The following is a 23397-nucleotide window of genomic DNA, read 5'->3' on the forward strand; positions in this document are numbered from 1 at the left end:
GATGAAGCTAACGTGGGTCCACTATAATTCCCATTTGATAAAGGAGAAGGATTTTTGTCCTAGAACCCTGATCCAGGCAGCGTAACTCTGCTTGTTTATTGTCAGGCACATTTCTGAGGACTAGTATTGCCTTTCTACCTACTTCATAAGGAAGAAAAGTAGTTTAATAACTGCTTCCTCCTGGCTGGTGTGGTGGTGCACTCCTTTAACACCAGCACTCAACTGACAGAAAAGAGGATTCCCGAGTTTGAGGCCAGCCTGGCCTGCTTAGTGAGTTCCACCCCAGTTTGGGCTACAAGGTGACACCCCGTCTCATAAAGCAGATTTTCCTTAGGGAATAAAGTAGTCATTCGGCAAGTAAATATTACTTTAGCATGATTTAGGCTCTATTTTGGTTATTTTTTTATGATCACATAATTAAAATAGATATTATTGGTAAAGAATCATATTTCTAAAAGTATCTACATTGCCCCCAAACAATGCACATTATACTGGCTCATCAGTGAAGTAGGGAATAAGACAAATCTCGAATGAAACATGCATCAGTTAGAGCAAGTGTCACTCTAGAGCTGAATTTGCAGGGCATTCATCCACTATTCAGATCCTCAGCCATTTCCCACTTCAGACGAGAAGGACAAAGTACCTGTGTGTATATGGTGTGTGTGTGTGTGTGTGTGTGTGTGTATGTGCGCGCGCGTGTGTATGTTGGAAAGGTTTATGTGCAAGTGTATGTGGGAATGTGCGTGTGTGTTATTATGTGTGGGTGTGTGATTCTGGGCATTAAAGCATTCATTTCTCCTGGAAACCAATCCATTTCCACTTATTCGTTCTATTGACAGTAGCTCCTCACTACCGTCTAAGTTTACCAGAAGTAAACAGGTATTTCTTTATAGAATGGAATTTTCCCCGATGAATGTACAGCAGCTAATTTATCAAACCTGGGAAAATTCGTAGGTGTGCTGGATCAGTGTAATGCAGATAGTGGCTGTCTTATGATGGATGACAGAAAAGCTGTGTGTACACAGCGGTGAATGCCTACTCTAAGTGTGCACTGGTTCACAGGGTAATTTGTAAAAGAATTTAATTGGTTTCTATAATTCCTCCTCTTTAAAGTCCAAATGACTCCATTTCCAAAAGTACATGTCATAAAACAGTGTTACATAGTATATTATTTTGCTTCTGTCGCCAAAAAAAAAAAAAAAAGGCAACCGTGGAGAACTACTACTCTGTTTAGAGTCTTCACTTAAAAGTAATTACTGCTATCATTTCACCGAACGTCAAAGTACAAGTCTATTTTAGAACAATAAAATTTGCATGCATATAATTTAATTTATTACAGTAGTATCATATTGTATGGGAATATAAATTGAAGCCAGCATGCAAACTCTACTTAATGCTGCTCAGAATATGCCTCATTGCGTGTTCATAAATCAACTTCTGGCTTAAATATAAAAACACTCCATTTGAGGATAATGTGCTAGAGGTGTGTGTTCTGTGGCAGGTTGCCTGTGTTCTTGCTCCAAGATGTTTCAACAAGTCATGTGTACTGAGAGGGCTGTAACTTAGTTAAGCACAGTGATGCTTTTTAGGTGACACAGAAGGCATCCACATGTTCATAAGGTGTGATACCCATACACATTTATAGCAAATGTCCAGCTTGGTCTTCATGTGGGATCCCGTAACAAGCAGAATGGGACAGTTCCCTGGTCCCTGCCATGGACTCTGCTTCCCCTACCTGAACCGCGTGGTTGGGCCTCAGTGAGAGGCCTTGCCTAGTCCTGTGGGGACTAGATGCCCCAGGGTGGGGTGGTACCCCAGAGGGGCCTCCCCTGCTTTGAGGAGAACTGGGTGAGAGGGTCATTGGGGAGAAGGATTTGTAAGGGTGGGGCTGGGAAGAGAGGAGGGAGGAGAGCTGTGATTGTGATGTAAACTGAATAAAAAATATATAAATTATTAGAATAAAAAAATACTGGATGGAAATTTAGGAAATTGAGCTGTGAAGATATGTGACTCTCATCATTTAATCACATAAGGTTTGTGAACTAATAATTTTCTTTAGAAATTTATTTATAAAAATCAGGACTGGGAGAGATGACTCAGCCATTAAGGAAAGTTTATGCTCACATCCAAAACACCAAAAATCAAATAAGGTATTTTTATTATTAGGCAAGAGAAGTATTCTATCTGAAACACTAACTACAATGTGATTTAAAATTTTTGAAGTTTAAAAGATTGATGTTTCTTCCCTGGAATGAAATACTTTGCAATATATATCAGCTATACCACAAAATAACATAACAGCGACTTTCTTGTTAACTTTACTTTGCATGTAGTCGTTAGCATGATTTTAAATAAGCGATAAACCTTGGATTATAAGAGTGAGGCCACCACCCTGGGAGTGGTAATTCTTTCCCACATGTGAGCGTTAAATCCATTTCACAGCTAAATAATGTGGTTAGGAGCAGAGCTGGCACCACCTGGGAAGAGGATGTGGTCAAAGAGAAGTGTTTCTTTAAGTACTAGGATGATACTAGGCATGAAGTGGGGTCTCTGAAGTTGCGTGAACCTGGCTACAGAGAAATCAAAGTAAACTGATACCTTATTCAGCATCCTGCCTCCAAGAGCTTGCTCTAGGGAAAGAAACAAGACCTGAAATACAGAGACTCAGTAATATTCATTACTGAACATTGTCGTGATGACTTCCTCTGATGCATCTTCAACTTGCCCTGTATGTTCCTTCCTTTCTAAGAATCTGCCTTTCTTCTTGTAACACAACCAACCCACCGAAGAGCACACATGAGCCACCACCACTCCATACACTGCACAGATGAAACAGAAGTGCAGCTTAGTGTTTGCTGTCCCTGACTCTGCTGCCTGCCTGTGGATCTTGTTTTCCTTCTTGGACTGTCTTGTCTGGCCTTAGTAGGAGAGGATGTGCCTAGTCCTGCAGTGACTTGATGTGCCAGGTGGGTTGGTAAATAAGGGGTTCATTCCTCTTCTCAGAGGAGAAGGGTATGAGAGATGGGGGAAGTGGTTATGTGAAGGGGAGGCTGGGAGAAGAGGTGGGAGCTGAGATCAGAATGTAAAGTGACTAAATAAATTAATGGGGGGAAAAAAGAAGTACTGGTCTCAAGTGCTGTGAAGAGAGCTCAGTGGTCTAGCACTGTCTAGCATGCACAAGACCTTGGATTTGATCACCACTATCACCAAAAATAACAAAACAGCAACTACAACGAGGACGATACACATTAACACAAAATGCTGCCCAGCACCTGACCTACCAAGCAGCCTCAGTTGAGCCTGTGGGAGCATCATATGAGTGACACCACAGGGTCGTGTTCTTAAAGATAACAAGGTGGAGGGACTCACCTGCTCACCATAAACTTACTTTCCTAAAGAAAGTCTTTCTTTAGCATCAACATGTGACATCTAACTAGTTTGGCCTAATATGCATAGTAAAGATAAGCTAATTATTTTAACAGGCAAATGTGAAATTTTATAAAGATTGCGTGAAAAAAAATAGCATTTTCTTCATGTTTGGGGACAGAATCTTGCAGCATAGCCCAGGCTGGCTTCGAATTTCACTTTTCTCCTCTGTCAGCCCCATGAGTGCTGCCATTGCTGGTGGGAACCACCATGCTAGCTCCAGGTAATACTTTGAATTTCAGAATTAACCTCCTGTGAGGGAAGCAATTATTCACAACAACCCTATGGCATTTGAGGAGAAATCGAAAAAGCAGCCATTTCATTATCTAGATATTAAATCAGATCCTTTTATTGATAGACCTAAATGTAGTTCTTGTATTGTTAGTCATATATCTTACACGGTGCTATAAAATGCAGTCTGTATTATAATAAATGATTTGATATATGTAACTTTACATATATTTTATACACATTTATGTAATTTTATATAAATTATAACATTATTAAATAAAATTAAAATATTAAGGTACTGTATCAGCCATAAAACTGATAATGTAAGAAGCCCAGTTGTTAACAGACTTTTTTTTTTTTTTTACATTCCTGAGGAAAACATTCTTTCCACAGAGCTGTGCAGTTTATATTTGGGCATCACTGGCCTTGTAGCCTCTGCCACAGTTCCTTAGTCTGTTTGTGTAGCTCAAAGATAGCCTTGAACAACAGAAAAAGCAAGTGAGTTTGTATTTCTCTGGAAGTTCATTTACAAAACCTTCCAGTGGGTATCTTTGGCAGCCCTAGCAATGGACTAAGGGTCACTGATCCCCAAGAGATAAAAGTTCTGCATTTTCCCCTCTTGCCTGACTCAGCTTTATATAAAACAGGCACTAAGGTTAATCAAATAGCCAGTCAGCATATCTTTTCTCCAGGAATGCCCATGGTGCCAAATTCGACTTTACCACCAGCTATACACTAAAACACCTGAATTATTCATTAGACATTCATAAAAGGTACATTAATTGTTAACATCAAAAGGAGTTAGCATTTCCCAAGTGAGTTCTTAAGTGGGCACCAAAGAATATGCTTCAGATTCTTCCTCATACTGCCCACATCATTAAATAGTCCACCAAATCTATCCTTGAAATGGTGGAATGTAATGTTACTTTTTAAATGAGTGCCTCTATCACTAGAGCTTGGCTCTATCGCTTGAAATTTTATGAATATACAATATCATTTCATTTGCTAAACAACTTTTTCATGAACAGCAAATTTGGGGAATTTACATGGAAATGCAGAATGATATGAAAGCAAACTTGAAAATAAATTTCCAAATTATTCAGACCACATGTAGGTTCAAGAACATTAACGTTTAGGAGCTTTTTAAAGGGGGCTCTTTGGGAAAGGAAAGAAAAGGTGGGAGGGGACACAGATGCCAGGGTGGGTAATGAGGGGCCAACATGATAATAATGCCATACCTGAGTAAAAATGGCACAAGTAACTCATTATTCTGCATGTTTGTCAGCAAGGTTTTAGCTGCAATCTTACAAAACTATGTGATGCCTTGAAGTATATGTGAGAGGGTAGGCGATGACTTCAGAGAGACATGGAGTCATTAGAAGACATTGGACCAGATGAAACTGGATTTGCTTACATTTTTATCCTGATTAGTTATTTAACTATTAATAGCTTTCCACAAATAAAAAATGAAAATTTGCCTTTATTAATTTGTGACATTACAGTAAAGATCCTTCAAATAACACCTATAGAAATATCGCCCTTCCAAATAATTAGAAAAGGTGTTTCAAAGTCGTTTTCTCAAGTTCATTCTCATTGTTTCAAAAACTCAAATTTACCAAAGGCTACTAAACTGTATCTAATAGTTTATGAGAAAATGTAAATTATAAAAATGTCCAAATGGTTTCTGATCTTCTTATCTAATGTCCACAAATTCGAATCCATTATGATCTAGTTAAAATTCAAAGAAACATTCATAAACTGGTAACCACTATCTAGAAAAGGCCAGATAATATTGGAAACAAAACACAGAATTTAATATTCATATACTTGAAGATAGAAACTTAATGCAATATTGTTATTTATCAAAGGACATAAACTAACTCCAAACTTTTATGCACTGAGCGTCTCAATCAATTGGAAATTGTTAGACATTGCCTCATAACTGAAGAATTGTGTTTTATCGAGTCACAAATGAAAGAACATAAAACCCTGTAAAGGCTGAGTCCGACCTCTCTTTCAACCCCACTGAATAGAAAGAAGAGGAAAACACACATCCATCGAATGTCTATAATGTAAGTGACTTGTATGTGTTACAGTGTTGTCTTTCACACTCAGTCATTGATTGGATACTATTCAGGAATCAAAGCCACTAAGAGATATTCTCTAAGACTTTGGGCACCAAGGCTATTTTCATTCCAGCACTCCATGCTAATTCCATGAATATTCTTCCTTGTATTTAATACCCAAATGCAAGCCTCTGTAGTAACACCTGTCTCCCTGAGTGACTCTTTGAAATGTTGGTCATTTCATAATGGTAACTATTCAATCTGCCCAATCTTAAAGTAACATTTGATGGTTCCAAAATGCAGGTAGTCTGGGCACCTGTTAGAACTATGAAAATTTTATACCAGAATCAAACACCGGGGAAAGCCTACATTTTTACATATTAAAATGTCATCACTACTTAAAATGAAACCACATGTTCATGTTGATTACAAGTTTCTGAAAAGTTGGTTGTGTTTATGGTCATGGTCATCTGAAACCAGTTTTACACAGCAGTAGCTGTCCTGGTTTAATCAAATTTACAGATTTTTGAGACTGTTCACAAAGGGGGAAAATTAAAGAAGTGTACAATAAGTACTTGTTTTGTGTAGTAGATTACTAATAAACTATATACCAATTGATTTGACATGACACTAAAATTTCACTGTGAATTTTATGTATGGGAATTCTAACCAAATTAAATAGTTTAAAGCAACATATTGATGGGAGTCTTACAACACATTGCAACTCTAAGATATATCTTTGCATAAAATATTTTATGAACCTTATGTATTATTAATTTTCTAACATTTGTCGTCTTTACTAATTCCTCTTAGTCCCTTTCCACTGGTGTCATTTCTGGGGTGACTTACATCACCACAAGACTTTACACACAATGAGAACAGGCCTTGTGCTTTTTTATTCTGTGGCTCCAGCAACTGATGTGATTTTTGTTATATTAGGTCCCTAATTTGATTGGTTGGAAAACACATTCAAAAGACTAGAAAATATTACAGCTTAGTTAGAGCTTAGTCAAAAGGAAGACAAATCTTGATGCATGAGTCATGGCCTGTGTTGTACACTGAGAGATCAAGAGCACACAATTCTTCCTAGGGTGCCCAGATTGTTTTCTCAGGACCTTTGCAAACTCTTACATAGGCTCTAAAAGTTATAACATCTATCTCTCTTTGGGAGTGATATCCCAGGAAACAAACAATTTATCCTATTCTTTACTCCTCTTCAAATGTGCAGCATTATGCCTCCCACAGAGCAGAGGTCCTCCCACAGATACTTAGTAGGGGTTGGGCATTAAAATCCTACTCAGTGAGGACACATCAGTAGACAAGGAAAATATGTTTCCTAGGAATCTGGAGAAGCAGGTGACGAGGAAAGCTGGGAGTCGCTGGGATATGTGCCTGCTTTATAGTGTTGTGTGGAACTTACAGGTACAAGCACTGGCTGTTGTAGGTTTCTCAGGATTTCCTAAACCTGTGTCCTAAGCAAGAGACTCAGCTGCTGGTATGACACTAGTTTACAGAGATCTTCATCTCAACATATTTCTTGAGGGCCTTTTTGAAATGCATTTATCATAAAGATGAGGTGGACACATCTTTTCAAATCACATTTGAGCAAACTCCTTCATCCCAACAGTACAAGTTGTGTGCACATTACCGGCTCTCCTTTGTCGCCCTTATGTCCAATGGATCTGAGAGTTCCTGGTAATCCTGCTTCCTCCTGAGGGGGAAAAATGAATGCCTGTGTCACAATCATTCTGTTTCATTGCTCCAAAGCAAAAGTAATGAGAGAGAGAGAGAGAGAGAGAGAGAGAGAGAGAGAGAGAGACAGACAGACAGAGAGAGAGAGGGAGAGAGAGAGAGAGACAGAGACAGAGACTCCATTCCATGACTGCTATGAACATAAAAAAATATTCCTAGAGGCCTATGGGCCCAGTGTCACTGATCAAAGAACTATATGTTTTCAGATGAAGCTCATTAATTGGATATGCCACCCAGAGACAATCAATTAATAGGAATTAATAGGAAAGAGGCAGCTGGATGGAAATTTGCAGACACTGTGCAAATTGAGGCACTAGGCAGCAAAGAGAAATACTTGTACTGGTTTTTTGAGTGTCTATGTTGAAGATCAGGCACTTTCCATCTAGAACTGAATTCCTGAACTGCAGCCCATTCCTAATGTGTTCTGTGTGCAACACTTCCCTACTATGTATTTCTTCTCAACTTTCTATTAATTGTAACTCCCATACATTGAAAGGAAAATAAATATCCAAAATTGCAATATTTAATTTCCTTTCTCTGGTCCTTCTCTGTGACTGTATTGTATCTGAGATTTGACTAGGCATGAGGCACCTTCTGTGTACCACAGGATACAGCCAAGGAGCCTAGGCCACTGTGTAGAGTGACCTTTTAGTGGGCACATATGAAAGCTCACATACCTTGTTTGGAATACACTGGCATGTGTCTTTAAGTTCCTGCTTTCCTGGCAGATATGAAGACATTTTACCAGTGTTAGAGGTCCCCCAGGATGAAGTAGTACTTCCAAAGTCGTCTTGCTCTGGACACTAAAATCCCCAAAGAGAATTTAGAGAATGACGTCAGTTCTTGCAGTTAGCTCCCATCAAGCTGAGATGTCTGGATGCCTGCCATCCTTCCTTCTTAGTAACCAAGATTGCCAACCATTTATAAAAGTTTATTACATTTTTTACTCTATCACTAAGCCTGCAGTGTACTTAACCATGTTGACTACACACAAAGAGCATATGAAAAGTGATTATTGAGAAATTTTAAAGCCACATTAGGTGGCCTTATGATAAGTATAGTGATATTATATATCAATAATAGTACATTCTTCCAATAAAATACTTCACACAAGCAAAATGTGAATAGTATATGGCAAACAAAAGTTTAAAAGCATATAAATTTGGTTGGTAAAATATAGGCACTGCAGCAAGCTGGTGGTAAGTGTAAGTCAAGCTGGAAATGAATTTATTTTATACTCTAAGACGGCTAATTACAATATAGTCTATTCTAGTCCAGTGTTCTTTAAAGACGTAAAAGTGGAGGATTCTGAACCTGGTGAGTTTAGAACATGCTGAACACGGCTATAAATAGGCAGAATCTTCCCCCTCTAATTTCATGCAGGAGACTGGAGAGACAGCAGTTAAAAGCCAGGGCTAATTTGTGGAGAACACAAGTCCTGTTCTCAGGCCCTACATCTGGAGACCTCCTCCAGCTGTTACTCTAACCTCTGATGATCTCTTCTATACCTGCACTCATACAAGCATATCAACACACAGAGATATAATAAATATTTTTAAATATAGAGGAAGTATCACATGTTGATTCTAAAGGGAATTCCAATTTATCTTCTTGTTCTGACAACTCATACCACGCTGTTCCCCATGGCTAACTCTTTATTTGAAGCTTCAGTGAAGATGAAGCAACAGATGGAAAAACTCACTGGATGCAAATTATACATGAGTGGAAAACTGCATTCAAGTTATGCAAATAAAAAGTCAATGGCTTGCTACTGTGGTGTGAGCCCACGGTAGGTATTATTTTCATCTTCATATCTGATGTTTATTCCCTTCCTGCATTTTCTCAAATAGAATTCATAAATGACTCTTGAATAATAGGTATCACTCTAATATTTGTAGTAACAATAAGACCCACAATAAACTTCACACCCAGACACACTGTGACCATATTCTCATATTTGAAACGAGAGATTCCATGTTAATCGCCTCTATATTTAATAATCATTTGGTATCTTAATAAAATTTCAATTTAATAACCTAGAATTATATTCAAATGAAACAAGATTGCTACACAGTTCATTTCTCCTGAATGATTTATTATTTCCTATGCACTTTTTACTTTATACCCTCAGTCATGTGACATTTGATTGTTTCAGAGACTGAAAATCTGACTTTATTAGAAGTGGAACATGTCTATAGATAGTCTGGAATAAATTTCAGCTTTGAAGTACTCCATAAAATATTAACATGAAAATAGCATGTGCGGTTTAATATTAATATGTAGCTATAAATGCACAGATATAATGCCATTTTTGGATTTAGACATTTATATGTTTATGAATATACTTATTGTGGGTGTCAATATGTGTATAGTTTATGTGTATGTGGTGTGCATATATGTGTGTAGGTATGTGTACCTGTGTGCTCCCACAGAAGTCAATGGGGGGTTAGTTGTCCTCCTTTATCATATTCTACCTTATTCTTTGCAGTAGGGTCTCTCCCTGAAACACACACTTGTAGTCTTAGAAGAGGGTAGCAGCCTGCAAGCCTCAGGGGTGTTTTGTCTTTGCCCACCCACTATAGTATCAGGGCTAAGAGATGAGCAAGAACTCAGCTCACCATGGCTATACAACAAGCACTCTTAAACACTGAGACATCTCTCTAGCCCCCTTTAAGACAGTTTTCAAAACTAAAAAGCATACAAGACAGTTGGTTTCAAATCTTCATCCACTGTATTTAATGGCTTTTAGGATTATCTTATTTATGTATTCCTGCTTGTAAAAATGTATCAGAGTTCTAGTTACTTTTAATTTCAGAATGGATGGTGATGTGATCATCACAAATGATCATCAACATAAAAAATATCGTTTGGTTATTTTTACATACTTGGACTAAATTCTTAACTTATTTTCAACTGTAAACCTGATTTTCAAATAATACTTGTAAAGATTGTTATTTATCTTTTTATTAAAATTTAAGGTTAGCACTGTGAACTAAACTATTGTGTGAAGTCATGTCAGACTTGTTACTTCATCCAATTCTTCATCCATTTCTATTCTAACCTGTTTTCATAGTAATCTATTAACATAAGGCAATGAATAATGAAGAAGAATATAAAACTTATAAGTATAAAAACATCATTACATTACTTTTAAGTGAAAGAAAATAGTTATTTTAAGAACTCCAATATAACACATTCATAATGATTTACAATACACTTTTGAAATAAGAAAAATGATTAAAGGTATAGGTTCAGGAAACCTCAGTATTTCAGGTCTGTAGACTGGCATTTGAGCTATCTTTTTAGGTATTTAAAGAAAGATATTTGGCAGACTTTCACTTTACTTGGAATGAGATCCGTAAATTGGGTTTGAGATATGCTTTATATAGCCAAGTTATATAAGCAAGGCATAATATTTGAAAGACTCTGAGTTATTTGGCTAGATTTCACTCTAGTACACACACCACACGAAAGAAGTTACAAGGGTTTTTAAATTGAAAAAAAAATCACTGATTAAAAATTTCATATAGATTTCTTAGGAAGTGTAAAAATTTGGAGAAATTAAGATCCAAAGAAACAATTCATTGAATATTGGACTTTTGGTTTTCATATGTTATTTTGAGGAGGGTTTTTAAAAAATAATTTTTCCCTATTGAAAGCCTTTCATTTTGTAGCTGACAAATCAAGAAATGGAACACTCCTCCTGTGCAGTGGTTTGAAGGAGAAAAGATGCCCAGGACAGCACCTCCAATCAGCTGGGGCCTCAGATGAGACAAGGCAACAGGTACAGTGGGTGGCAGGAAGGTGTACATTAAGACTGGTTCTCGCCGGGCAGTGGTGGTGCACGCCTTTAATCCCAGCACTTGGGAGGCAGAGGCAGGCGGATTTCTGAGTTCAAGGGCAGCCTGGTCTACAGAGAGAGTTCCAGGACAGCCAGAGCTATACAGAGAAACCCTGTCTCAGAAAAAAACAAACAAAAAGACTGGTTCTTCTTACACTGAGACCAACCTGAGCACAAATCACCATCAAATTTCAGTGTGCAACCCTGTGGTTGAAGTGTTGAGCTGGTTCTAAGAATGGCTCCATACGGAGAATAAATTACTCACCCAGTTTCAACTGAGATGCTTCACAAAGTCCTACACATAGAACCTACAGATGACGAATGCCAATTGAAATATATCTCACTGCTTGTGTTTCACATGGCAAGGAAATTAACCTACCTTAGTAGGTGATAAGTTGCAACATGATTCTTCAGCTAGGAAGTTTGCATTGCAGTAGATTCTAAGTTGGTGAAGTTCGATCTATTAAAAGTAAGTAGCAACACATGTCATTGGTTTTGAGAATCAATTTTAGGCGTTATTAACCACAGCAATTTAAATAGAAATAAAAGGAAAATTAATATAAATGACTGATACATATTTATAACGTTTAATTTTAATTTAGGATTCCTTGCTTTAAGGATTACTTGAGAAACAGCTACAGAGGAAGATCATTAGACAGAGGAAATGAGTTAATGAAAAACAATGGCAAAGCTTGGCTAACTGTCTCGAGCAATAAGAATGAAATATTGAATTAACAAAAACCCCACAAATATTTAATTAGCGATATACTGCTGTGTTCTACAGTGTGGTTCTGTATAAAATTACATTTAAAAGTCAAACTTTGCAGAGGTGGTCAAAGATATGAGTAGGTGAAGGAAAATGGTTTCTCTTTAGGTCCAAGGGTCCTATTTGAGGTATGAAGTAAACGCGCCATTCTCAATAAAGAGAAAAGAAGATAATTAGGTTTTGCTTGTACTTAATGAAGTCTGCAGAAAGCCTATGGACTTTATATTAGTACGATCCTGAGCAAGACTCAAAAGCTGAACCCAGGAGAACCTGCCTGCAGTCCTAGCATGGATGAGGAGTGTAAACTTCACTAATCTGGGTTCTATGTGGTGTTCCAGACCAGTCTGGACTTCCCAGAGCAATCCTGTCTCAATAACACAAAAAACAAAGGATTCACATTTTTTTTTTTACAAAAGTCTCTTCTATCTGCAGAAAATTCTCCTGTTTTTGGCATTTAGACAAGAGATGAATGGAAAGATAGCCATAAGATCAGAACAATTGTCTAGGAAATGGTGAATGGTGCTTATTACTGATAAAATATCAATATGATAAGTGTTTGTATCATCTTCTTCAACTCCTAGACTACTGAAATATTAAGTAACACTGTATTATAGCAAACATTGACTGGAGTCTTGAACTTAGCTTACTGTTGTGAATTCAGGGCTGCAATTAACAAAGAAGTATATATTAGACTTGGTGTATAGCATGATCAGATTCATCTCTCTTCCCACTTTCTTCCCTCCTTTCTCCTGACCCTTTCTCTGCGGTTCTTTATTGACAATTTAATAGATCTTGGTTTTGCATTACTTTGATGTTAATAGATATGTATTTTATATAGAAAAAGCAAATTATGGTGTTGTAAGAGTTCATCTGTGGTTATAGAAAACAGACATCTGGCTAGCTGTGAATCTCTAACTTGCCCCCATGCTACACACACCATGAAATCCAGGAGGTATTCTCTAATGTGCACTATACTGAGAGTGACAAAATAAATTTGGCTCATCAGACATTCTAGAAAACTTACGGAATTATTATCAGCCTCACATCTATGGGTAAGACAAAAATCTTCAAGATTCGGTGATATATAACTTATAGGAATTTTACAAGGTCATTGAGATGAATTTTCATTTGAAGAGCTTAAGTACAATACTTAGCCTAATAAAATACTAGAGAGAGGATACAAATTATGGATAATATAAAGAATTAAGATTATAATTAACTAATGCAACTTATAATTGAAGTTTATTCTACTCATTGCTATCAAAATAATGGGTAAATAGGGGCTGACAAGATTGCTCAGTGGCAAGAGCATTTGCTCTGCAGTTTTGATATTCTGATTTGAATTCCCATCTCTTGTGTCAAAAATTTGACATGGCTGTGTCTTAATATAACCCAGCTGTTGGAGGTAGAGACAAGTGGTCCCGAGTACTCACTGTCAAGCAAGCCTATCTGAAAACCTGGGCTTCTGGCTCACTAAGTGATCTAGGTTCAAAAGCAGGAAATGACACAGAAAGAATCCCAGACACCCACTATTCTGCTCCGCCCTCACATGTACCTGCACCATATACCCGTCTATACTCTCACACACTTGTACCACATATGAATACACCACACACAAACATACCACACATACACACCAGGTACTGAAAGGCTATCATGTGTCTGTCACACCATGCTCAGCACTGCCTAGGAGTTGTTTTAATTAACTAAAGGGAGATTGTCAATTTTAAAGGATTTCAATCTAATACTACTTATTTATAGTTGTACTCATGATGAGTACAGTTCTCAACCCTCATCAAAGAAGCTACTTTCATGGTGGATAATGGCTCACAAGAGAATCAAAACAGGATGAAATATAGAAAATAAGTGGCCGTGACCTATGATTAATGATAGATCAGTTGTAACACCCACCATTTATTGACAGATTTTAGTCCTGCTCCTGGCTCGAAGGTTTTGAAAACAAAGAACAATAGGTTTTTTTGTTGTTGTTGTTTTTGTCTTTGTTTCCCCCATGTTCTAATTTTAGAGAACAGATTATGAATAAAAAAAAACCACAGTTCCAACCGTATACTATCACAACAAGCAATTATTTTGTCACTGAAGATACTAACACATTAACAGACTCCAGCTGGGATTCTGACTCAAGCCAGCAATCTCTCCCTTGGCCCTCATGGACCCCCTAGGACAGGCTGCTCTGCTCTGGTCCAAATCCAGACAATCTTCTGATCTGTTCATACAGTGTCTCTTTGAGAAAAATGCTTTAAAATCATATTTCCTTGAATGTGTATCTGTATCCATACATCTTTTTCTCCCAAGCAATCTTTAGGAAGGACAACCTCTCCCAAGGCATATTGGCACAGGGTTTTACTTCTGAAATGCAATTTCATTGCCTGCACCTCATGTTTACAGTTTGGCATTTATTATTGGTAATCTCCTCACGGTATTTAGGGACTTTCTTATCATTTAACTCATAAGAAAATGTTTTGCTATTAAATTTAACTAGATCTCACTCTTAGAAGATTACTGGTCTTATTTTGTAAGAAAATCAACAGTAAATTTATATCATGTTAGCTTCAAAATGTAAGTTTTTTAAAGGACATTTTCATCTGAAAGAGGTTTTCTGGCCATGTCTTCTCATCCAAATGACCCACTGATAGATTTAATGACTTTATTTTTTCTGTCAAAGGAATTCTAAAAAGACATTATAACTTGTGGGAAATGCAGTTGAATTGCTATAGAGAGCTTGAATGAATTGGCTATTGTTATTGAATGAAAACATCAGATAGTCTGGAACCATTTTAAGTTCATCTTTTTTCTAATCCTTTTATTCAAAACATAAAGGCTTGGTCAAGCTTATACTTTCTTTGTGTCATATTTCCAATTTCTCACTAGAAGTTACTCTTAATAATCTTAGTTTTTAAAGGCATGATCCAGTTTTTTTTTAATTGGCTGACTGAAAAATGTGGGTGAAAGTAGAATATAGTTATATATGAGACATACAGTCGAAAATAAGTATTCTTCATACACAACAATATAAACATTGATGAGAGAGGGGTCTTTTGTGTGTGCAATCATTAAAAGAAGAGATGGCTTCCTTCCCTCCTCTCCCTCCTCTTCCTCTCTCCTTCTCTCCCTCCTTCCCTCTCTCCCTTCTTGACTCTCCCCCTCTCCCTCTCTCCCCTCCTCTCCCTCCCTCTCCCCTCCCTTCCTCCCTTTCTCCTCCTCCTCTCCTCCTTTCTCCCTCCCTCCCTCCCTCCCCCCTCCCTCCCTCCCACCCTCTCTCCCTTCTTCCCTCTCCCCCCTCCCTCTCTCCCCTCCTCTCCCTCCCTCTCCCCCTCCCTTCCTCCCTTTCTCCTTTCTCCTCCTCCTCTCCTCCTTTCTCTCCCTCCCTCCCTCCCCCTCTCCCCCCCCTCACTGTGTCTTATGTAGCCCACTAACTCTGAACTCACAATGTGGCTGAGATTGGTCCTGACCTGAACTTCTGATGCTTTTGCCTGTACCTTTCTGATTCTTGGCTTGGAAGTACATATCACCATGAACTACCACTCCACTCCTGGTTTATCTGGTGTTGGAGATGACACCCCTTGTGTCATGCAGACTATGTAAGCACTCTACATATGGAACCACATTCTCAGACCCAGGAGTCACTGTTGTAAGATATTTTGCTTTATCTTAGGGATATTGAAAGCTCCCTGTTAGCGTTAGTGATACAACTTACATCCACAGGTTTGCCATCTGAAGCTCGTGCAGCAATAATTGTCCTTCCTTGAAAATCCACAGAATTCTTTTCTTCCGTGTGTCGACTTGCAATTAAATTGCAATCCATATAGAGAGAAAGGACTCGGGATTGCACGCCAATGCCAAGTTTATGCCATTGACGATCAAAGAGTGGACGGAGTTCTCGATTCTTAAAAACATAGTTCAACAGATCTCCCTCAGCACCTCGGAACATAAATTCTACCACCTTCTTCGTACCATCAATCACTACAGATATCTGAAAAAATAGGACAGATAAGGAGAACATCTTCGTATGGCTTGAAAATTGAAGTTCAAAATTAGTAAAGTGCACAAATAAATGCTCCATATGTACAGTAGCTAACCATGGGATGGTACCTGTGCCTGCTACATTGGTGTATACAAAAAAACCTAGTGCCTTGATTCAAGTATGCTGGCAAGAAGCATTTCTAGTGGTCTGCTCATTTACAAAAAGAACATATAAGGGAGTGTATGTGTGTATAAATGTGTTATTCTTTTACATATATATTATGTATTCATAAAGTAAGCATATATTTTATGAAGTATAAAAGTCATGGTTTTAAATTATACTACTGGGTAATATTATCACATACCTAAACATGATTATATCGTTCTATATGTATATATAGATATCATGGTCCCTAATTTCAGAAGAAAAACATTATGTGCATTTCATTTTGAATGAAAACTGACCTGGACCTTTTAAACCTCTAATAACTTTCATGACAAAGAGAAGATATTTCATAGATGACATGCATTTTTCAGTTCAAATGATCACCCCATCATAAGCTGGTGATATATATTAATAGCGAGGAGATCAACCAAAGGTGAAGGTGCTCAGTGGTTATGTATAGAAGAGAACATGAAATAGAAGAGAACATGAATGTATTTTGAGGTCTGTGGAGTGCTTGCACTACTGCTTCATCTCCACTGTCATTTCCGCAAGGACTCCTGGATTCTCCATGCTGTATATATTGGTGGCCTCTCTTTTTTATGGTCAGGCAGCTCCCATCATGCATTCCTCAGTAGCATAACTGCACTATGTTCTCATAAATGTTCTCCCACTAGAGTTTCTGCTCCATAAGAATAGGAATTCTGCTATTTAAATCTCTATTTTCTTTTGGCATGTGTTTGTGTGTGTGGTTTGCTTGGGTGTGTGTGTCCCTATATGTGAAGGACACATGTGTGTGTATGCATGTGTGTATGTGTGTGTGGTATGCTTGGGTATATTTGTACCTATATGTGGAGTACACGTATGAGTGTGTATGGGTGTATGTGTGTGTGTGTATGTTTGTGTGTGTGTGCAGGTATAATGCACATTTGTGCACAAGAATACGGAAGCCAATTACCATTGGATGTCTTCCCCAAGTAGGATAGCCTTGATGATATACATGATGTGATATAGAAGACTTTAAAATAGGAATTTTAAGTAAAGAAATAAATCCCTTTAATATATATGAGAGGACAGGAATTTAATTAATTAATTAATTAATTAATTTAATTAATGAACTGAAGCCAGTCAATAAAGTATCTGTAAAAGGAAAACAGCTCCACTGTCTTCAAATAAAATATCAACCTCTAAGTTTAAAAAGGGGGTGGAGTTTAGATATATGTGATGTGTGAATAGAAGACTTGCTTTCCCTTTTATCTTAATGATTTACTTACTTTTATTTTGTGTGCACAAATGTTTGCTTGTGTGTATGTACCTATGTACATATGTGTGTGCACTCCAGGTCTTGCCTTTGAACCAAGAGCTCATTGATTTGACTAGTCTTGGTAACTAACTTGCTCTGGCGATCCCATCTTCCACTTCATGAGGGCTAGACTAACAGGTGGGTCCCACCTCCTTTTGGCACTTATGTTTGTGCTGAGAATCTGAACTCCAATCCACATTTGTTGTTGTTGTTCTTGTTCTTGTTCTTGTTGTTTTTCAAGACAGGGTTTCTCTGAATAGCCCTGGCTGTCCTGGAACTCACTTTGTAGACCAGGCTGGCCTTCAACTCAGAAATTCGCCTGCCTCTGCCTCCCAAGTGCTGGGATTAAAAGCATGCGCCACCACCGCCCAGCTCCCAATCCACATTTTTGCATGACAAATGCTTTCCACACTGAGCCATTGGCACAGCCCTAAATTCCTCCTTCTCATCACTTTTGAGCATGAAGCATGTGGTCCATATTTGTTTTTATTGGTGAATCCAATATTGATATATCAGCTTTTAATTGACAAAGGAATTTTAAGTAAAGAAATAAATCCCTTTAAGAATAATATATATGAGAGGACAGGAATTTAATTAATGAACTGAAGCCAGTCAATAAAGTATCTGTAAAAGGAAAACAGCTCCACTGTCTTCAAATAAAATATCAACCTCTAAGTTTAAAAAGGGGGTGGAGTTTAGAGTGTGGCTCAGTGATAAAAGCAATGACTGTTCTTGCAGAGAAACAGGCTTCAATTCTCAGCACCCAGTTGGTGGCAAAAAAAATGTACCTGCAGTTCCTGGGGATCCGGCACTGTTTTGACCTCTCTGGTCATCAGACAAGCACATAATGTATATGTATACATACACACAGGCAAACACTCATGCACATAAAATAAAAGTAAATAAACCTTTGAGACAAAACAAAACATCAACCTCTCATTCACCAGATTCTCACATCATGTGTATCATCAAGGCTCTCCTACTTAACAATATTTACAGTTTTCTATTGACAATTCCCCTAAATAGCACAATATTTGGGTACTACACCTTTCTCCAGATTTGGGTACACAGAACAGGGAACCACCTGACCCAATCAAATCAATTGCTAGCTTACCTGGGCCATATTCTGCTGGTTTAAAATCTTCCATAAAAACCACCGTTCCTTTTTGGTGCTTCTTCGTACCCGAAACATGACAGCTATAGCGTATTCCTCTGGAAGGCCTTTGGGAAATATCTTACTATGGGAAGAAAACAAATAAGGGTAGTAGGAAGACTGATGGTGGCCAGAGAAGAAATTCAAGTATCAGGCTCTGTGAGATGTAATCTCTCAGTCATAGCTACTCCCAACAGATTTATGATTTATTATTCATTTTTGTTGTTAGAAATATGGAAGCAACTGTATCTGTATTTTCTGTGTAATTTTAATTCTCATTCTCCCCCTTTTGTAATAATCTGATATGGTGTTCTTAAAGCTTTGGATATATAAACAAGTGGGAAGGCTACAGTACATGGTAGAGTCTCAGAATTCACTGATTTGGGGTGAACAGCAGTGATTAATCAGGAAGAATAAAAGTGGGCTTCCTTCATGGTTTTGGTAGAAAAAAGCAGGAAGAACTTTTTTTTAAAAGATTATAAATCAAGGAATATTTTCTGAAGAGATTTTACCATATTTAAGTCTTTCAAATGAATTCCTAATATTGATTTCCAGTAAGCTATGATAACAATAAATTAAATATGATTTAGCTGGATTGTCACTTCGCTAGAAAAATTAGTCTTTGTAGATAGTAGAAGCCAAAGATTGGCCCCAATTTCCTTCTATGTTAATCTCGATGTCAAGATGCTGGTCTTGGTAAAAACACAAGGAAACAAACAAACAAACAAACAAACAATCACAATAAGTGTGGCCATATATCCTGAATTTGAGTTTCTTAAGATAATGGGTAAAGTGTTTATTTCTTTTCATTGGATGTGAGAATTCTGCATTGTTGAATGAAACTGCAATCTTAAAGCTGCTTTTCATTTATTTTTTTCTCAAATAAGAAAGTATATTACTTAAGGACAACAAAACCTTGTAGTTGTACTATAAAAGTAAAGCACCGTGCACTTAATGATAGTAGCATTGAATATTATACTCAGCTCTACTAAAAGTGATAACAGAGAGTATGTTTCCATCAATTCCATCCAAGTAAGTACTAATAATGAGATATTGTATCTAATGAAATTTTACTAAATTGCTGGGTATAATTACTGTATTGTTTTAAGTACTGATGCTTAGTTAAACATAACAACAAAAATGGTAGCCAGAGATGCCTAGCTTTTCTCTTTGGGACTATTTAAGACTTAAAGGTGGGTACTTGTGGGGTTGAAGCAACAACATCAAGCATACTTCCAAATGGAACCTTGGAGATAATTATGGAAAACCTACTGTTGAAGGAAATCCCAGGCCCCATGTTATTCCCTTATCACATGTAATGAAAGCTTGATATTCTATTATGCTTCCAATGTCCTCCCTCTCTTTCCAACTCTCTACCTTGAAGCTCTTAGGATCTAAATATTATCCCAAGGTAACATTTGGGGGTTTGACAGTGCTATTATATTGGACATCATTCTTTCTTACTGTGTACTTCTTCAGACAATATCAACCATGCTAGGTAAGATCACATGACCATAGACTTACATCTTTCAACGAGGACTGTCTATTAGCATATATATATATATATTCATATTCTAAGTACATGGTTAACTCCTGCATCTTTGAATATCCCTACTTTGTCTGGGTTAGTTTTCTCTAATAATTTCTCCTCTGATCCATTCAGGAAGCTATGAAGCTATTGAATTTCTGGTACATGCACTAGCCATTCCCATTGAAGAATGATTGTGATGAGAAACACTGTCTTTGTTGGCATGGTGAGCCAATGGGATGCTTTACTGCTCAGCTTGATTAGCTGTGGCCTCTCCAAGGACTTTTCAAATGTTAACATATAGTTATTATTTCTCTAGATATATTCTATTTTTCCCAAAGAGAATACTTTTGTTTTACACATGGTAAATGATATTCACCTGACTCTAAGGGTTCTGCAAGTGTTGAAATGACTTGGAGAGGGAGGCGTAACGTGGGAGTCTCACAATCACTATAAGAATTGTGCTTTTGCCTCAATTTTTGGTGTCCTGGATCATTCCTGTGTTTACTCTCTTGTTAACCTTAGTCTGCAATGCTTATGGTTCCAATTCTTTAGCTTCTGAGACCCCCACCTCCTGTGTAGTTGGATAAAGAGGGTAGTAAGTTGGTCACTTGGGGGTTTATACGCTCATGCTCATCTGACACATATGCACACACACACACACACACACACACACACACACAGGGGTGTTTGCACACCCACACACAAACCCATATGTGCACACCTACACATTCTTCCCTCATTGGATTCTGCATACTCAGATTCCCCATAATCCTGCATGGTTCAGGAATCTGTTGAGGTAGATTCATTTCTTCCTACTGTTCTCCACCTACAACACTGAAGGTCCAGCTCTTTGCTGTTGCTCAGTCAGGCACACGTCCCAATTGCTTTTTCTCTTCTCGAACGTATTGTGGCTTTCCATTCAAGAGCAAATCTCCTTTCAAATCTTTTATGTGTCCTCTTCAAATGGTCTTGTAATCTTGCTTTGCAAATATATGCCTTCTCTTTATAAATCAGACTCCCTTTGACCTGGTAGCCTCTCATTAACCCAGCAAACTATTTAAACGAACACTCCAAATACTACATCGTTGCCATCCTTTCAATCCTTACCACTCACTCCTGAATTCTAACATTATTCCAATCAGGTAGCCCACCGCCCTCTGTGTACCCACATCCTCACTCTTTGTGAAGGTCTTAAGACTACTGTTATCTTTTGTTGTTGCTGCTGTTCATATAAACCAAAATATATAGCACTACGTGTACAGGATGGTTGGAATGTAAACTTTGGGTGCTTATTCCAAACCCCCTCACCTATGTGTCCTTAGTAACTACAGTAGTGACCACAAAGGGTAGATAATAAATGTGAGCAAATCAGTAAATGAACTGAGCTTGTCAGCTTTGCAGATAAAAACGTGGCCCTGATCTTGCCTACCCCCATTTTGATATAGCTGTGCATATAAAAATGTATTCACTTCCTCACATGCCTCTTGCTCTTCTATATGAAAAACAGAGTGGTGAATTAACAATAGTAAGTGGCATGGGTCCTTGTGTAGAGAACACATATGAGGACTACAGGCAACAGAGCCCAGTCCATCTACAGGGACAGCTGTTGTTTAGTGCCAGCCAGCTGGTACCATATGAGATCATAGACTCAGTGTTGCCAGATCATTCACATTTTCCAGAGAAGCCAAAAGGCTACAGTTTTACCTAAAAGGTTTCAAATTTAAAATTTTGACAATTAATCACACTTTTCATAAATACTGTCCAGACTAGTGAGAGACAAGCAGAACAAAGCCAGTGCAGTGACCAAGAATTAGTAAACTTGGAATTATACTAACATTGGCCGAATTCTTAGCTGGTAAAGAATACTGTAAAACTTTAAAAGATGACAAAAAGAAGCCCCCCCCTTCAAATTAGGGGACTGTTAAGAATGCTACAATCAGAAAAACATGTTTAGAATGAAAAACCTAATGCTGGAAGTAAAATGAATTAAAAATTCCTATTAATAAAGCAAGATGGTAGTTGTTGGAGATTATCCCATGATCTGTCAAAGAACATAGCCATGAGGGTATAGTAAGAGATGTCTTACAATACCTTGCCTCAATGTCGCAGACTCTAGATCACTGCCAACTGCATCTCTAGGCTTGTTTACATTGATTCCATTGAAGCATATTTTGCTACTTTCTAATCTGAGCCAGTTATGGTTGGAAACATACTTAATGTGTATATGAAAGACTTGAATTTTTAAAGCATATTTTATGGCCTGTTCGGGACAATGCTCCATGCATATTTGAGAAGCACTCATGTTCTGCTACTTCAGGAGGAAATGTCCTCCAGAAACTATGAGACCATGTTATCCTAGAGGCAGCATGTCTTCCTTGAGACTTTTCACCTAATGGTCTTTTTTTTTTTATTGGATATTTTCTTTATTTACATTTAAAATGTTATCCCCTTTCCTGGTTTCCCCTCTTAAAAACACCCTCCCACATCCCTTCCCCCACCCCACCCCCACTCACCAACCCACCCACTCCTGCCCTCATGGTCTTTTAATCTTTACATTTGATATTGAAGGTTTCCATAATTTTTATTAAATTATTTATTTCTGTCTTCAACCTTGTCAGTGTTTGTGGATTTTAGGGTTTTGTTGTTGGGTGCATATTTATTGATCATTGCTATCTCCTTTTGATAGACTAAGATTATAAGATGATAAATTACATTTGCATAGCTATTAAAGCATTTCAATGTAGATTGAATGGCATACTTCTTTTGCTTTTAATGAATTCTTTTTACTAAAATTTGAAATAGTAAGTATGCCTATTTTAGATACTATATAGATATATGATGCTTTTTATCCATTTGAGTAAAATAGATAAAAAGCATCATATATAAAAGATTTATATAAAATCATGTAAAATAAGATTGAATTTATACTTATCATTGGCTGTTTGTTCCCCACTCATTTTGTGGGTTGTTACCCTTCCATTACTATTTGTGGTAAGTGCTTGTACTATGGTGCCGTTTTCCTCCTTTTTAAAATGCTTGTGTTGCTCTCTTACTGACTCCTCCAAGTATTACACCTAACATTATAGATTCACAGCACTTCAGTTTAGATTAATGATAATTTACTTTCAATTATATATATAATATTATATATAAACTTTGCTCCAATATACTCATTTATCCT

At 37.5% G+C, this 23397-nt stretch overlaps 1 protein-coding gene across 7 annotated transcripts in view; it reads right to left on the reverse strand.

Moving 5' to 3' along the window:
• Col19a1 (collagen, type XIX, alpha 1) overlaps positions 1-23397 on the reverse strand; it is a 330240-nt gene that overhangs the window by 260550 nt on the left and 46293 nt on the right. For all 7 annotated transcript variants that reach the window (XM_006495645.4, XM_030245411.1, XM_006495646.4 and 4 more), the window contains exons 5-9: positions 18647-18770; positions 15801-16076; positions 11696-11776; positions 8153-8278; positions 7372-7434 (exon numbers count right to left, since the gene is read on the reverse strand). In XM_006495645.4, the coding sequence (XP_006495708.1) occupies positions 7372-7434; positions 8153-8278; positions 11696-11776; positions 15801-16076; positions 18647-18770 (670 nt within the window). The remainder of the gene's footprint in view (positions 1-7371; positions 7435-8152; positions 8279-11695; positions 11777-15800; positions 16077-18646; positions 18771-23397) is intronic.

Source organism: Mus musculus, chromosome 1 (genome assembly GCF_000001635.26).
Source record: "Mus musculus strain C57BL/6J chromosome 1, GRCm38.p6 C57BL/6J".
In the NCBI taxonomy this organism is placed as follows: domain Eukaryota; kingdom Metazoa; phylum Chordata; class Mammalia; order Rodentia; family Muridae; genus Mus; species Mus musculus.